The following is a 15,951-nucleotide window of genomic DNA, read 5'->3' on the forward strand; positions in this document are numbered from 1 at the left end:
ATCTCTGGAGAAATTCCTGGTGTAATCCTTGGAGGTATTCTTGAAAAATCACTATGAAGATACTGCTGGATACAACCCTAGAAAAAAAAAACCTTTAGAAATTGTTCTGGACAAATTCGTGAAATAATCCTTGGAGGTATTCATGGAGAAATTTGGAGGAATCCATGGATAAATCTCTATGAATATGTGAAAGGATTTTCCTAGAGGAATTCATGTAGAGATTTTCTTAATGTAATCCTTGGAGAAATTCCAAGTGTAATTTTTGTTTTTTCTTTTTTCCTCGAGGTATCAATAGGGGAGAAATCCCTAGAGGAACTGTTGTAGGAATCCACAGATGAATTTCTGGAGGAATCCCTGACGAATCACCCGGGAAAACCCATGAAGTAATTCATGTAGTGATTTTTTTAAAGGTATCTCTAGTAGAATTCTTAAAGGAAACTCTTGAGAAATCTTTTGAAAAGTCGTGAAGTAATTCTTTGAAGAATACCTGGAGGAATTTCTGATGATATTTCTGAAAGAATTCCTTGTAGAATCTTTGAAGCGATCCCTGCAGAAATCTGTGGAATAATTCCTAGAGGAAACACAAGAGAACTACCTGAAGATATCCCTGCATGTAACGTTGGAGGATTTTTTGGAGAAATTACTGGATAAATATCTGGAGTAATCATTAAAGAGATTTTCCTCGTGTAACCTCTGGAGGGATTTATGGAGAGTGCCGTAAAAACAGCTCTATAAAAATCCCTGTAGAGATTTTCTTAGAGGGATTGTTGGAAGAGAACCTGGGAGAATTTCTCTGAAGGATTATCAGGAGAAATTGATTGAAGAATATCTGGAAGAATCTCCAGTGTAATCCCTGGAACAATGTATGGAAGAGCTCATTAAAACGATCCTAGAGGAAGTCTTAGCGAAATTCTTCGAGAAAACCCAGTAAAGATTTTACAAAAAAAAATCTGCAAAAGAATCCCTGGAGGAAATCTTGCGAAATCTCTATTCCCAATCCCAATTGAGATTTTGCTGCAGGAATACCTGGAACAATCCTTAATGGAATCCCTGGAAGAACTCCTGGAGGAATTACTGAAGGTATTCCTGAATTCCTATCGAATTCGGTCTAAAAATCTGGTAGCGATCAAAAATTCTTCCTGGAGAAATCTAAGAAGAACTTCCGGTGAAATCGCTGTAGGGATTATTGTGAAGATTATTTTGAAAGAATTTATGATAAAATCCCTGAAGGAATCTTCGAAGGAATTCTTGGAAAAATCTCTGGAAGAGTCTTTGGAGAAACTGCTTGAGATATTTCAAGAGGAATTCTCAACGAAATCTCTGGAGGTTTTCCTGAAAGAATTGCGGAAGCCTTATTCAAACCGTTCCCAAAATTGCGCCTGCTTAAAAAGCTCTAATTGATCAGCAATATAACGCCTTATTACTTCAAGGTAAAACACATGATTTATGACTAAATAAATGATGGTGAGTTGTAACATTATCAAATTTTAATAATATGACATTAAAGGATCTGGTTCCGGGTATTTGAATACTTTTTTTTGTTCGGGAGGCCTAGATAGCTGTAGAGGTAAACGCTTTGCTTTTCAGCATGACCAAGCTGAGGTCTATAGGTGAAAATATACACCTGTGAAAATGATAAATCACTGGAGAAAGTTCTTAGTAAATACATGTAGACTCAAACATGTGTAAAGCGAGCATCGGTTTGAACACCGGTTCGAACGCTGGTTCATTTGTACTGCGATTGTAACAGCGGTCCAAATTTTGATACAAATCTTCGGTTGCAACCGAGGTTGAGAACGATAGCACAAAATAGACAGAAAGGAAGTTGAAATCCACGCTTATCAATTTCTACTTATCGTGTTTTTATATGATATACACTGAAATGAATTTTATTGTAGAAACAACTGAATCCATGGTAAAATTAAGAACTGCACCAACGATTTTCAACCGACTACATTAATCTGTTAACTCTACCATAACATAGTCAACAAGAAAATATATTCTGTTTATTTAACCAGAGTTGTAGTATTTGTGACTAGAAACATTCTAGATTTGACAAGTTTGGCATTGTACCTTTCACCATACTGTGTTGTACGGTGGGTGTCACGGATTGAAATACAATGCTTTGTAGTCGTGGCTACTATGGACATAGTCACATTTACTACACGACTCAGTGATTTTTACCAGATTATAGTAAACTTAACAGATTTTTGTAGTCGGTTAAAAATCGTTGGTGCAGTTCTTAATTCTACCATGGATTCGGTAGATTATACAACAAAATTTGTTTGCGTGTAGTTAAATCCTTCGATTTTCATATATTTAGCCTTAAATGCTCCCTAACATCAGGGCCGGATTTACAAATGTTGGGGCCCGGGACCATTGTCTTGTGGGGGTACTTTTCCCAGAAATACATTTTACATCTTATAGAAAAAAATTTTTTTTTCAACATAAAATTCATTCAAATTATGCTTATTCTATTTCTGTTTTCTATACAAGTTGTTAAACATACAGATTCATTTGACAGATTTGAGTTGAAGAAATTGGTGTAGTCTTTATCTAGAAACTTGGTCTCTATTTTTCAAGGAACGTCTCTAAGGTCTCTAGTTCAATCAAAATGTGTCTCTAAAGTATCTTTTTTTCTTATTTGGATTGCAGTGAATCCTGATGGAAAATTCTACAGATTCCAGAAAAAAAAAATCAAAAACTTGAACGCGGCTATTCAACAGGTTCTTCAAGTCTTTCGTCTTACATGTCTCGAGGGAAAACTTCAAGAAACCTTCTAGTTATTTGTCTGGAATACTTTAAGAAACTTATACAGGGATCCCTCTAGAAATTCTTCTAGAGATTTCTCTTCTAATTCTCCCAAAAATTCTAGAAAATTTTAGAAGATTATTAGATAATTTTCACCAGGAAATCGATTGTAATTTCCTCAGATTGCTTTCCAAAGACTGTACCAAGAGTTCCCCTAGGTAGATTTTCACTAATTCTTCAACCGAATTCTCCATTTGTATTCTAGGAGATCTTACTAATATTTTTTGAAGTTGTTCTTAACGTAATGCCTGGAGTCTCAACGTAAAGCCTGGAGGACATAGGAAATCGATGGAAAAATCACCGGAAACTCCTTGGTGACTTTAAACTTCCTTAAAAATATCTACACGGATCTTTAAATAAACTTTTGATAGAATCTCTACGGTAGTTTTTATGGTTATACTTGTAAAACTACAGGTTATATTGTTGAGATACCGAAACAAAATTCTTGGAGGATTTCCTTATGAAAATTCTCCTCGAAAAATAATCACCTAATGAATTTCTTAGAAATAAGCTTATCTTCAAAATAAGCTCTGAATGTTTCGGAAAATACCAGAGTTCTCACGAAATTTCTAGAGAAAAGCATGACAAAAATACAAACAGTTATACTATCGGAAAGACATGAGGAATCACAAAAAAAGAGTAATAAATGTCTCGCCTGATTCTATGATCAAGAATCAAACTCTTATCTTCTGTTTCCTATTACGTTACGTTTTTGGTTCCTGTTTGGGCCATTTTTGCTCTCTTTCTGTTTCCTGTCTGGTCTCTTTCTCCAAGCTAAATGTCTCAAAAGCTCCTATATTCAAGACACTTAAACATAACTAGCCTTGCAATGTGATCGTTAGTCATTTTTAAAAATGATACTAATAGTTAAGTTCTAATACTTAATCTGCTGATCTATAATTTGCATTCGATCCTAGTCTTAAACTTTGTTGAGAAAGTTTTCGTAACAGTTGGAAAAGTCGCATTTAAAATCGTAAGGAATTTAAGCAAAAGAATTACACTCTGTTTGTTGATCTAAATCTTTTTGGAATCTTTCTTAATCTTCCAGTTTCTCATGAAGTCTACAAAATTCCATTCTAATATTTTGTTTTGGAAATTCATTTGAGGTTATATACATAAATTTCGCCGATTTCTCAAAATAAATTGAAGCTTTCAAATCATATGATGCGATTCAAAAAAGTATGTACTATTGCATTGATTCTAATTATTCGTTAAATTTTAAATACAAGAATATTTGGCAAGATTTGTGGGGGCCCCTAAAATGGTGGGGCCCGGGGCCATGGCCCCCTCGTAAATGCGGCCCTGCCCCATAGTAATTGAGCGAGAAAAATGGGTTCTTTCATCGCTCTCTCTCTTTGGGGCTCTCTTTCCTAAATGCTATTTATCAAGTCTGTTACAACTTGCGAATCATTGCCGATCATGGGCCGATACGAATGCGATGTATTTCTTTGCTTGCTTTGATCGTGCTTCGATGTCAGTTGAGAATGGATTCGGCAATGTCTGATTTGGATGTAAAGTCATGACTTTTGAGCTGACGCATGATGGAACTGTATGATGGTCTGCAAATGTCCACATAACACCATACCGGAACCGGTTATTCCATCCAAATCTGGTCAAATCTAATTGTTTGTCCGCTCTTGTAGATCAGAATGAAGAATCATGAAATCTGAACCGTTGTACCATACATGCGTATGATCTTCTGAATATGATATGACCAGTTCCTTCTGAAATAGATTGCAGGTGCTCTTGTGTTCAGAATGGTCATACTTACAACAATATCGGTTCGAAAATGGAATTTTGTGAGCGATCCCAAGTGATTTTTTAAACCCAATGCATTGAGAACGTTACCTGAAAATAAGCATTTGTCCTCGAAAAGTACTCGTAAGGTAATACGTTAAAATATCTACAACTAAATAACTAAATTGGATAGGTTTTGCCATTTTTAGAGCGACTTCAAGGTTTTATCCAAGAAACACCATAATTTTAATTTTTCACCATTGGATGGCATCTGAAACGGCTAAATAATTTTCTTTAGATAGTTTGCCCTGAAATTTGTCAAAGATAAAAAATTTGGATTCAATATACATCAAGTTGTTGAGCACAACACCAATTTCAATTGAGTGTTAATCAAAAATGTTCATGTCGAGCGGTTGAATTTGGACAAAATTGAGAGCATCTCTCAATCATCGCTCTCTGTAACAATCATGATCCACAACACATCGTAAACAAGCTCCAAATCTGGGGTTCACTATTGTTATACGCTGCTATAATTTATCGAGCTTATTACAATTTGCGAAACATTGCCGATCATGGACCGACACATATGCTATGTTTTTCTTCGCTTGCTTTGATTGTGCTTCCAAATACAGCAGAATCTGAATAATACTTAAAATAGTTTACTGCGATTAGTCTTACTTGAATACCGAGTATAGTACTAGAGGAGGTGCCAATTCTGAGCCTGATAACTACGTTTTTATTTCGTCTCTGTGTTAAGTCTAGCCAAAGTTCATGAGGTGTTTTGTATTTGCTGGCATAAATCAGAGATAACCATAAGTGTAACCTTCAACATGGCGTTAAAATTAGCATAATGAGTAAACGCCTTCTCCAACGCTGCTTTGCAATAGAATTCGCATTCTCTCAATGTATCTTCAATTGTCATCACCTCAAAGACCACGGGCTCGTGCTAATTGCCCCATTATGACAAGTAGACAGTACTAGATACCTCGTGTGTTTGCATTTCCCATGCGATTTCCATCTCTCAAAGGTACAATTTCCACATAGCTTCAAATAAACAAACAAAAGCGACAACAGCGACTGCGAAATTAATACCGCGCGTCCGTACATACGACTCATTAGCATAATTAGCATAGTTTTTCCTCCCTCTACGGATACTAGAATGGAAAAGACAAGCATCGATGCTTAAAACGCTTATATCTCATTGTATCTCTATTTACGACCCGCCCGTGATCTCCACGTTGCAATCAGTCCTCGAGGGGATTACATCTATACTAATGGATCCAATCTTTTTAAACGCCATGTACCGTAGCAAAAACCGAGCTAGAATCCAAACCTTGCAACAATAATTACCCCTTCGGAAACAATCCCATTAATCGCACGCGCTTGCTTTGCTTTTTCGTTTTGTTTTGCAGAAAATCCTGGCCAAAGCCATCTACGATAACATCGCCGAGAGCACCGACGAGTTGGCCTTCCGCAAGGGCGACATTCTGACGGTCATCGAAACGGACACCAGCGACCTCAAGGGGTGGTGGCTGTGCCAGCTGCGGGGACGACAGGTAGGACCACCACCGTTCAGTAACCCTAGATCCACGCGATTAAGGGAAAGGGATGATATGGGATAGATACATAGGGTTTACAAATTTCGAAACATTGTAGGCGTCGCATTTTTTGTTGAAATCTTTGGCTGGATGGTTACAACGCGATTGCTTTGTTTTCTTCCGAAAAACACTCATTTTTCTCCTCTTTGTTTCGATCCGATGGATTCCCGGGAATGATGACAAAGTGGAAAATGCTGTTGTTCCCGGGTGAATAATTTATCGCTGTTTAGGTTTTGAGATTGCCTGCAAAACTAAATTCTGGGAAGATTGACAACTTAAATTACAATCTATATATAGAGTACTTAAAATCGAAACATTTTTGAGTAGCATTGCTTCTATACAAATTTGTTGTCAAAACGGAAGGTTAAACATAGTTCTATTTTTTTCTCGAGCGTGGCGCTACTATATCAAACGTTATAGACATCATCCGGCTTGCCAATCTTCTTCCAACGCTATCTTGGATGCCGGCCGGCATCCCAGCTACATGGCGCATAGATGTTGAAACTTTATTCACACTATAGCTTCTATATGTTAACTCAAGTACCAACCTAAAGGTTGCATCACTCCCCGCAAGCGTTTGTCTTGTCTTACATCAGCAGAGTGACATGGTGAATGTTTTATGCAAGGTAGGCGCTTTCCTACGTATACATGGGTGTTTTCCTACTTCTAATTTATCTCTTGTTTCCACTCTGCCGAATGTGAGAAGAACGCCGGAATGTTCCGGAAAGGTTCGGCGCTGATGGGTGAGCCAGACATGGAGGGCATACCTTTCCTACTATGAATTATTCACGATGATTAATATGAGCCATTTAGCTACCGTCAAATAAAATGCTGCCGTATAATGAGATGGAAAACGTGTCGCCATAAAGTAGTTGTTTGTTTGGGGTTGAACATAAGTTTTGAATGAGTGTTTTTGATGGGTTGGAACGATGAAAACAAGTAAGAGAGTCAACAAATTATTCTGCACCCTGAACAATTAATGAATGCGATGAAAATACTTCCAACAGTGAATTAAAATGTACAACGTAGGACTTTTTTTTTTAAATAACAGATAGTATCATTCTCAGATGGCAGGATTAAAAAAAATCTGACTTCTTGTTTGGACAATTTCTGTAAAAAACCTCCCAAAAAAATTCAGAAATTCTGAAAGAATCCTGTCAGGATTTCTGAGAGAAATCTGTCAGGATTTCTGAAAAAATCCAGTCAAAATTTCTGAAAAAATCCAGTCGATATTTCTGAAAAAAATCTGAGAGAAACCTGTCAGCATCCTCGAAAGAATCCTGTCAGAATTTCTGAAAGTATTCTGTCAGGATTTCTGAAAGTCTGGTCAGGATTTCTGAAAGAATCCTGACAGGATTTCTGTAAGAATCCTGTCAGGATTTCTGAAAAAATCCTGCCAGCATTTCTGAAAGAAAGGAAGAATCCTTTTAGGATTTCTGAAAGAATCCTTCCAGGAGTTCTTAAAGAAATCTGTCAGGATTTCTGAAAAAATCCTGTCAAAATTTTTGAAAAAATCTGGTCAGGATTTCTGAAATAATTTTGTCAGGATTTCTGAAAGAATCCGGTCAGGTTTTCTGAAAGGATCCTGTCAGGATTTCCGAAAAAATCCTGCCAGCATTTCTGAAAGAATCCTGCCAGAATTTCTGAAGGAATCCCATCAGGATTTCTGAGAGAAACCTGTCAGGATTTTTGAAATAATCCTGTCAAAATTTCTGAAAAAATGCGGTGATATTTCTGAAAAAATCTAAGGAGGATTTCTGAAAGAGTTCTTTCAGGATTTTTCAAAGAATCCTGTCAGGATTTCTGAAAGAATCCTGCCAGGATTTCTGAAAGAATCCTGTCTGGAGTTCTCGAAGAATCCTGTCAGAATTTCTGAAAGAACCCGGTCAGGATTTCTGAAAGGATCCTGTCAGGATTTCCGAAAAAATCCTGCCAGCATTTCTAAAAGAATCCTGCCAGAATTTCTGAAGGAATCCTATCAGGATTTCTTAGAGAAACATGTCAGGATTTCTGAAACAATCCTGTCAAAATTTCTGACAAATTGCGGTAGATATTTCTGAAATAAAACCGGTAAGGATTTCTGAAAGAGCTCTGTCAGGATTTCTGAAAAAATCCTGTCAGGATTTCTGAAAGAATCCTGTCAGAATTTCTGAAAGAATCCTGTCTGGAGTTCTCGAAGAATCCTGTCAGAATTTCTGAATAAAATCCTGCCAGCATTTCTGAAAGAATCCTGCCAGGATTTCTGAAGGAATCCTATCAGGATTTCTTAGAGAAATCTGTCAGGATTTCTGAAAGAATCCTGTCAAAATTTCTGAAAAAATCCAGTCAAAATTTCTGAAAAAATCCGGTTAAAAATTCTGAAAAAATCCGGTCAGAATTTCTGAAAGAATTCTGTCAGGATTCCTGAAGGAATCCTGTCAGGATTTCTGAAAGAATTCTGTCAGGATTTCCTAAAGAATCTTGTCAGGATATCTGAAAGAATGCTTTCAGGATTTCTGAAGAATCCTTTCAGGATTTCTGAAAGAATCCTTTAAGGATTTTTGAATGAATCCTTTCAGGATTTGTGGAAGAATCCTGTCAGGATTTCTTAAAGAATCATGTCAGGATTTCTGAATGAAACCTGTCAGGATTTCTGAAAGAATCCTGTCAGGATTACTGAAATAATTTTCTGAAAAAATCCTGATTCTCTGAAAGAATCCTGTCAGGATATCTGAAAGAATCCTGTCAGGATTTCTGAAAGAATCCTGTCTGGAGTTCTCGAAGAATCCTGTCAGAATTTCTGAAAGAACCCGGTCAGTCCTGACAGGATTTTTTCAGAAATCCTGACAGAGCTCTTTCAGAAATCCTTACCGGATTTTTTTCAGAAATATCTACCGCATTTTTTCAGAAATTTTGACAAATCCTGTCAAAATTTCTGAAAAAATTCGGTAGATATTTCTGAAAAAAATCCGGTAAGGATTTCTGAAAGAGCTCTGTCAGGATTTCTGAAAGAATCTTGTCAGGATTTCTGAAAGAATCCTGTCAGAATTTCTGAAAGAATCCTGTCTGGAGTTCTCGAAGAATCCTGTCAGAATTTCTGAAAAAAATCCTGCCAGCATTTCTGAAAGAATCCTGCCAGGATTTCTGAAGGAATCCTATCAGGATTTCTCAGAGAAATCTGTCAGGATTTCTGAAAGAATCCTGTCAAAATTTCTGAAAAATGCGGTAGATATTTCTGAAAAAAATCCGGTAAGGATTTCTGAAAGAGCTCTGTCAGGATTTCTGAAAAAATCCTGTCAGGATTTCTGAAAAAATCCTGTCAGGATTTCTGAAAGAACCCTGTCAGAATTTCTGAAAGAATCCTGTCTGGAGTTCTCGAAGAATCCTGTCAGAATTTCTGAAAAAAAATCCTGACAGCATTTCTGAAAGAATCCTGCCAGGATTTCTGAAGGAATCCTATCAGGATTTCTTAGAGAAATCTGTCAGGATTTCTGAAAGAATTCTGTCAGGATTTCTGAAAGAATTTGGTCAGGATTTCTTAAAGAATCCTGTCAGGATTTCTGAAAAACCCCTGCCAGCATTTCTGAAAGAATCCTGCCAGGATTTCTGAAGGAATCCTATCAGGATTTCTTAGAGAAATCTGTCAGGATTTCTGAAACAATCCTGTCAAAATTTCTGATAAAATCCGGTTTAAATTTCTGAAAAAATCTGGTCCGGATTTCTGAAAGAATTCTGTCAGGATTTCTTAAAGAATCTTGTCAGGATTTCTGAAAGAATGCTTTCAGGATTTGTGAAAGAATCCTTTCACGATTTGTGAAAGAATCCTTTCATGTTTTTAGAAGAATTTTTTCAGGATTTTTGAAAGATTCCTTTTAGGTTTTCTGAAAGAACACTGTCGGGATTTCTGAAATAATACTTTCGGGATTTCTGAAAGCATTCTGTCAGGATTTCTGATAGAATGCTGTCAGGATGACTGAAAGCATGCTGTTAGGATTTCAGAAAGAATGCTGTCAATGTTTGTAAAATAATCCTTCCAGGATTTCGGAAAGAATCCTGTCAGGATTTCTGAGAAAACCCTGTCATCATTTCTGAAAGAATCCTGTCAGGTTTTCTGAAAGTATCCTGTCGGGATTTCTAAGCTTATCATGCGAGGATTTCCTAGAAAATCTTATGAGGATTTTTATGATAACCCTGTTTTATTTCTGACAGAATTCTGTCAGGGTTTCTGAGAGAATCTGGTCAGGATTTTTGCAAGAATCTGAAACAATCCTTCCCATCCTGAAGGAATCCTGTTAGGATTCCTGAAAGAATTTTTTAAGGATTTCTGAAAGGTGCCTTTGAGGATATTTGAAAAAATCTAGTCAGAATTTCTGAAAGAATCCTGTCAGTTTTTTTGGAAGAATCCTCACAGAATTCCTGGATTTCTGGGGAAATCCTGTCAGGATTTCTGGAGGAATCCTGAGAGGATTTCTGGAAGATTCCTGTCCCGATTTTTTGAACAATTCTCTCAGAAATTTTTGATAGAATCTTTTCAGGATATATGGAAGAATCTTGACAGGATAACTGGAAGTATCCTGACAGGATATCTGGAAGGATCCTAAGAGGATTTCTGGAAGAATTTTTTGAAGAATCCTGTCAGGTTATTTGGAAGAATCCTGACAGAATTTCTGGGGGAATCCTTTCACGACTTTTGGAAGAAATCTTCTAAGATGTTTGGAAGAATTCTGTCAGTATTTCTGGAAGAATGCTGACAGGATTTCTAGGATAATCCTTAGAAGTTTCTGGAAGAATCCTGTTGAAAATTTTGGAAGAGTCCTGTCAAGCTTTTTTGAAGAATCCTGTCATGATTTTTATTAGAATCCTTTTAGGGTTTCCGAAAGAATCTTTTGAGGATTCCTGAAATTTTTTTTTTGAGATATCTGAAAGAATTCTTTCATAAATATATAAAGTGATAAATTCAATAATAATTATTTTTGAATCTACTTACATATTTAATTCTTATTTGTTTTAAGGCATTCAAATATAAAAAAAATCTTTGTCATCTATTTTTGAATTCTGTGCAAATGCTTAACTGACTGATGTCGATAACAAAAATAGAAAAACTGAATTTTGTTGCTTGGACAAACAATCATCCTAACGAGCGCTCTTTACAAAAATTCAGCTCCAATTCCCAACATAGTCCAATTCCCAACAAGTCCCGCAAAATTTCCATCACAGTTTGAACAAATTGTTTGCAGGTAATCCCACTCTACTGCTGTTGCTCACCGAGAGGAAAATAATTTCATTTCAATTCAATTTCAAAGCATCCAAACCAAAGGCTCCCTAGTAAGCAAACAACAACAGCATCAGTCAGAGCGCCTCCGATGGACCATCGGATGCTGAAGGAGGGAAGTGAAGTAGGAATGCAAACAAAACATCCCGGGGAATGGAATCGGACGACCAGTTGAGGCAGGACCCGTTTCTATGAAAACACACATGAATCCAAAAGGGTGATGTGTGCGCCGTACTTTCTGAACTGAAAGGAGGCTCAGAAATGAAAAAGCAACTACGCCAACGACAGACAGTGGTTGCGATTCATACTAAATGTGACTAAAATCTCGAAACTATTTCAATTTTTTCAAAACCCATAATACAGCAACGATATCTAAATAAAACTGTACTGAAGCGTAATTGTTTGCACAAAGACTTAAAAAAGAACATCCGTGCCCTATGTTCTAGTGATTTCTTGATTTATTTGGAAGCCGAAAAAGCAAAAAAATGCGTTGATAAAAACGAGTCTGATAATTGATGATCCTATTTACTGTACAATAAACATTTTTGAATTATGGTTTTTAACACAAAAAAAGGCAAACGAAGCCATACACATCATACAACATTTGTAACATACTACAATAATAACATACAACATTTGTTAAACAAACACCCATTTGTTAAACAAATATTTCCATAGTACTTTAATTCTTAAAACAGCTTTGAAAAATTTCAAAATTTTTAGATTTCTTCTATACCATAGATCTTTATATATTTAAAGGTAAACATGTCAAATTCGATTCTAAACATCTTCAAAACATAGAATATGTTTTTTTTTCTTTCTAATGAAATTGTTTGAGCTAAATTTGATCGAGATTAAGTCCAAATATTGTGGTTCTGAAAGAACAACAAGAAATTTTGGAAAGTTCAAAATATTTTGCTGACATCTCTTCAGTTCACAGGATGTGAAAAACCGAAATATATACCAATCGATCGAAACATTTGGAGAGTTACAATCCAATACAATAGAAAGCAAGGAAATGAATCAGTGATAGAATTTGTAAACCTATTTATTTCATTTTTGGTCATCTTCAGGCCACTGTGCAGCTGCAGCAGGAGGGCATGAATGTGGCACATTATGCTGGGCCGTCGTCGTCATCGAGGTTATGGTATGTTGTTTTGAATAGAACGGCTGGCTGCCTGTCGTCGGGAATATCTATTCCGGCAGAATGTTCAAAGAAACGCCTCCGCATATTCATCGGGGAAAGGCCAGGCAAGGTGGGACACGTGTTTATGGAACGAATTTCATTCCACTTTAATCTACTCGGGTCGGGTTATGGTAGACACACACACAGGATTTCTGGATTCCAATTGTGCTAATAGAGTACACAGCTGGGTCATGGGTAAATTAGGCAAATAGAGCCATCTCCGGAAGCGGAGCTAAAGTTCTTGAAAAGCAGCGAAAGAATCGCTTCAAGTGCGACTCGAGAAAGCTGACTCGACTCGAAAAACCACCAAGGAAGAACTCAAGAATTCAATAAGTAGCAATCCAATTATCTCGTGCTCGTCGAACGTCGGGATGGAGTCGATGAATCTTTGATCTCTTCGAAAGCTTCTCACAATTGCAAGCTCAATCGAAAGAATGAGAGGCGCTGGATTGGAGTAAAAATAAGTAAGTGTTGCTCCTTTATGGATGTTCTATTTGTTATCTTTTCTGAAATGGCAGAGGGAGCCATTGTGGTTGAGCTAATAAATTGAATAAGGCTTTCAAAGAAATAAATTTGACCTGATTTTCATCTTGCTTTGTGCGAGGACAATCAGTGCATTATTTATCAGAAATCCTCACAGGATTCCTGTTGAAAAACAGCTCCTGCAATGAAATCCTTTGAAATCTTGCAAGGATTGCTTCAAAAATTTTAAAAAGATTCCTTCAGAAATTATTTAATAATTTCTTCAGAAATCCTGTAAAGATTTTTTCAGAATTTCTGCAGAGATTTCATTAGAAATTCTGCACGGATTCCTTCATACATCAGGTAATGATTCCGTCATAAATCCTTAAGTAAATACTTCAGAAATCGTGAAAAGATTCCATTAAAAATCCGGAAAGGATTACTTCAGAAATCCTGGAAAAATCCTTCAATTAATCCTGACAGGATTCCTTAAGAAATCCTTAAATGGTTCCTTCAGAAATCCTGACAGGATTCCTTCAGAAGTCTTGATAGAATTCCCATAGAAATCCTGCCAGGAATTCTTCAAAAATCCGGACAGGATGGTTTCAGAAATCCTGACTGGATTCCTTCGGAAATCCTGACACGATTTCTTCAAAAATACTGACATTCAGGAATTCGACAGGATTCATTTAGAAATCTTGCCAGGATTCCTACGGAAATCCTGACAATATTCCGTCAGAAATCCTGTCATGATTCATTCAGAAATCCTCACAGAAATTCAAACAAGATTCATTCAGAAATTCTGGCAGGATTCTTTTAGAAAACTTGACAGGATTTCTTCGGAAATCAGATCTTGACAGGATCCTTCAGATCTCCTGACAGGATTTCCAAAGAAATCTTGACAGGATTCCTTCAGAAATCCAGTCACGATTCCTTCAGAAATCCTGAAGGAAATCCTTTTGAAACTCTGAAAGAATTTCTTCAGAAATCCTAAAAGGATTACTTCAGAAATCCTGAAAGGATTCCTTCAGAAATCCTGCCAGGAACTTTTCAGAAATCCTGCCAGGATTCTTTCAGAAATCCTGACAGGATTCTTTCATTAGTCTAAACAGAGTTCCCACAGAAATCCTACCAGGATTCCTTGAAAATCGGGACAAGATTGTTTCAGAAATCCTGACTAGATTCCTTCGTAAATCATGACTCCATTTCTTCAGAAAACCTGATAGGATTCCTTCAGAAATCCTGACAGGATTCCTTCAGAAATTCGGACAGGATTCATTTAGAAATCTTGACAGGGTTGCTACAGAAAACCTGGCAACATTCCTTCAGGAATCCTGACAGAATTATTTCATAAATCCTAACGGGATTCCGTCAGAAATCCTGACAGAAATGAAATTTTGACAAGATTCATTCAGAAATTCTGGAAGGATTCATTCAAAATCTTGACAGGATTTCTTCGGAAATCTTGGCAGGATTTCTTCGGAAATCTTGGCAGGATTTCTTCGGAAATCTGAACAGGATTCCTTCAGACATCCAAACACGATTCCCTCAGAAATGCTAAAAGGATTCCTCTGGAAATCCTGAAAGGATTCCTCCGGAAATCCTGAAAGGATTCCTCCGGAAATCCTGAAAGGATTCCTCCGGAAATCCTGAAAGGATTCCTCCGGAAATCCTGAAAGGATTCCTCCGGAAATCCTGAAAGGATTCCTCCGGAAATCCTGAAAGGATTCCTCCGGAAATCCTGAAAGGATTCCTCCGGAAATCCTGAAAGGATTTTTCCGGAAATCCTGAAAGGATTCCTCCGGAAATCCTGAAAGGATTCCTCCGGAAATCCTGAAAGGATTCCTCCGGAAATCCTGAAAGGATTCCTCCGGAAATCCTGAAAGGATTCCTCCGGAAATCCTGAAAGGATTCCTCCGGAAATCCTGAAAGGATTCCTCCGGAAATCCTGAAAGGATTCCTCCGGAAATCCTGAAAGGATTCCTCCGGAAATCCTGAAAGGATTCCTCCGGAAATCCTGAAAGGATTCCTCCGGAAATCCTGAAAGGATTCCTCCGGAAATCCTGAAAGGATTCCTCCGGAAATCCTGAAAGGATTCCTCCGGAAATCCTGAAAGGATTCCTCCGGAAATCCTGAAAGGATTCCTCCGGAAATCCTGAAAGGATTCCTCCGGAAATCCTGAAAGGATTCCTCCGGAAATCCTGAAAGGATTCCTCCGGAAATCCTGAAAGGAGCCCTCCGGAAATCCTGAAAGGATTCCTCTGGATATCCTAGAAAGATTCCTCCGGAAATCCTGAAAAGATTCCTCCAGAAATCCTGAAAGGATTCCTCCGGAAATCCTGAAAGGATTCTTCCGGAAATACTGAAAGGATTCCTCCGGAAATCCTGAAAGGAGTCCTCCGGAAATCCCGAAAGGATTCCTCCGAAAATCCTGAAAGGATTCCTTCGGAAATCCTGGAAGGATTCCTTCGGAAATCCTGAAAGGATTCCTCCGGAAATCCTGAAAGGATCTTGAATATTAGAAATTCTTGCAGAAATACTGTCTCGGTACCGTAATCCGGGGGCAAATTGATCACTTTTTTACAACTTTTACTACTTTTAGTACTCCATCGATCTTTATCAATTTATGTAATCTACTTTTCGTGAAATAATATTTAACATGTCATAAAAATAGTTTAAATATCAAAAAATTAAAATGACACACTGGGGCGAAATTGATCATCATATAACAGAGCTGGTTTAAGAATAAAAAAAATTCCCTATCTACTCAATTTGGGTCTCCTGAATCTAAAATTGATGTCAAAATTCTTACAACTTGGGTTTTTGATCATTTTATTGCAAAATTAAACTTAGAAAATCTGCCTTAAACGCCTAAATGTAGGCAATTTTCTTTGAAATAAGCACAT

At 37.2% G+C, this 15,951-nt stretch overlaps 1 protein-coding gene across 2 annotated transcripts in view; it reads left to right on the forward strand.

Annotated features, from left to right (window-relative positions):
- The window catches only part of LOC5568309 (breast cancer anti-estrogen resistance protein 1), a 451,449-nt gene that overhangs the window by 160,262 nt on the left and 275,236 nt on the right, over window positions 1–15,951 (forward strand). For both annotated transcript variants that reach the window (XM_021841383.1, XM_021841384.1), the window contains exon 2: window positions 5,961–6,104. In XM_021841383.1, coding sequence (XP_021697075.1) covers window positions 5,961–6,104 — 144 coding nt within the window. The remainder of the gene's footprint in view (window positions 1–5,960; window positions 6,105–15,951) is intronic.

Source organism: Aedes aegypti, chromosome 2 (assembly GCF_002204515.2).
Source record: "Aedes aegypti strain LVP_AGWG chromosome 2, AaegL5.0 Primary Assembly, whole genome shotgun sequence".
Classification (NCBI taxonomy): domain Eukaryota; kingdom Metazoa; phylum Arthropoda; class Insecta; order Diptera; family Culicidae; genus Aedes; species Aedes aegypti.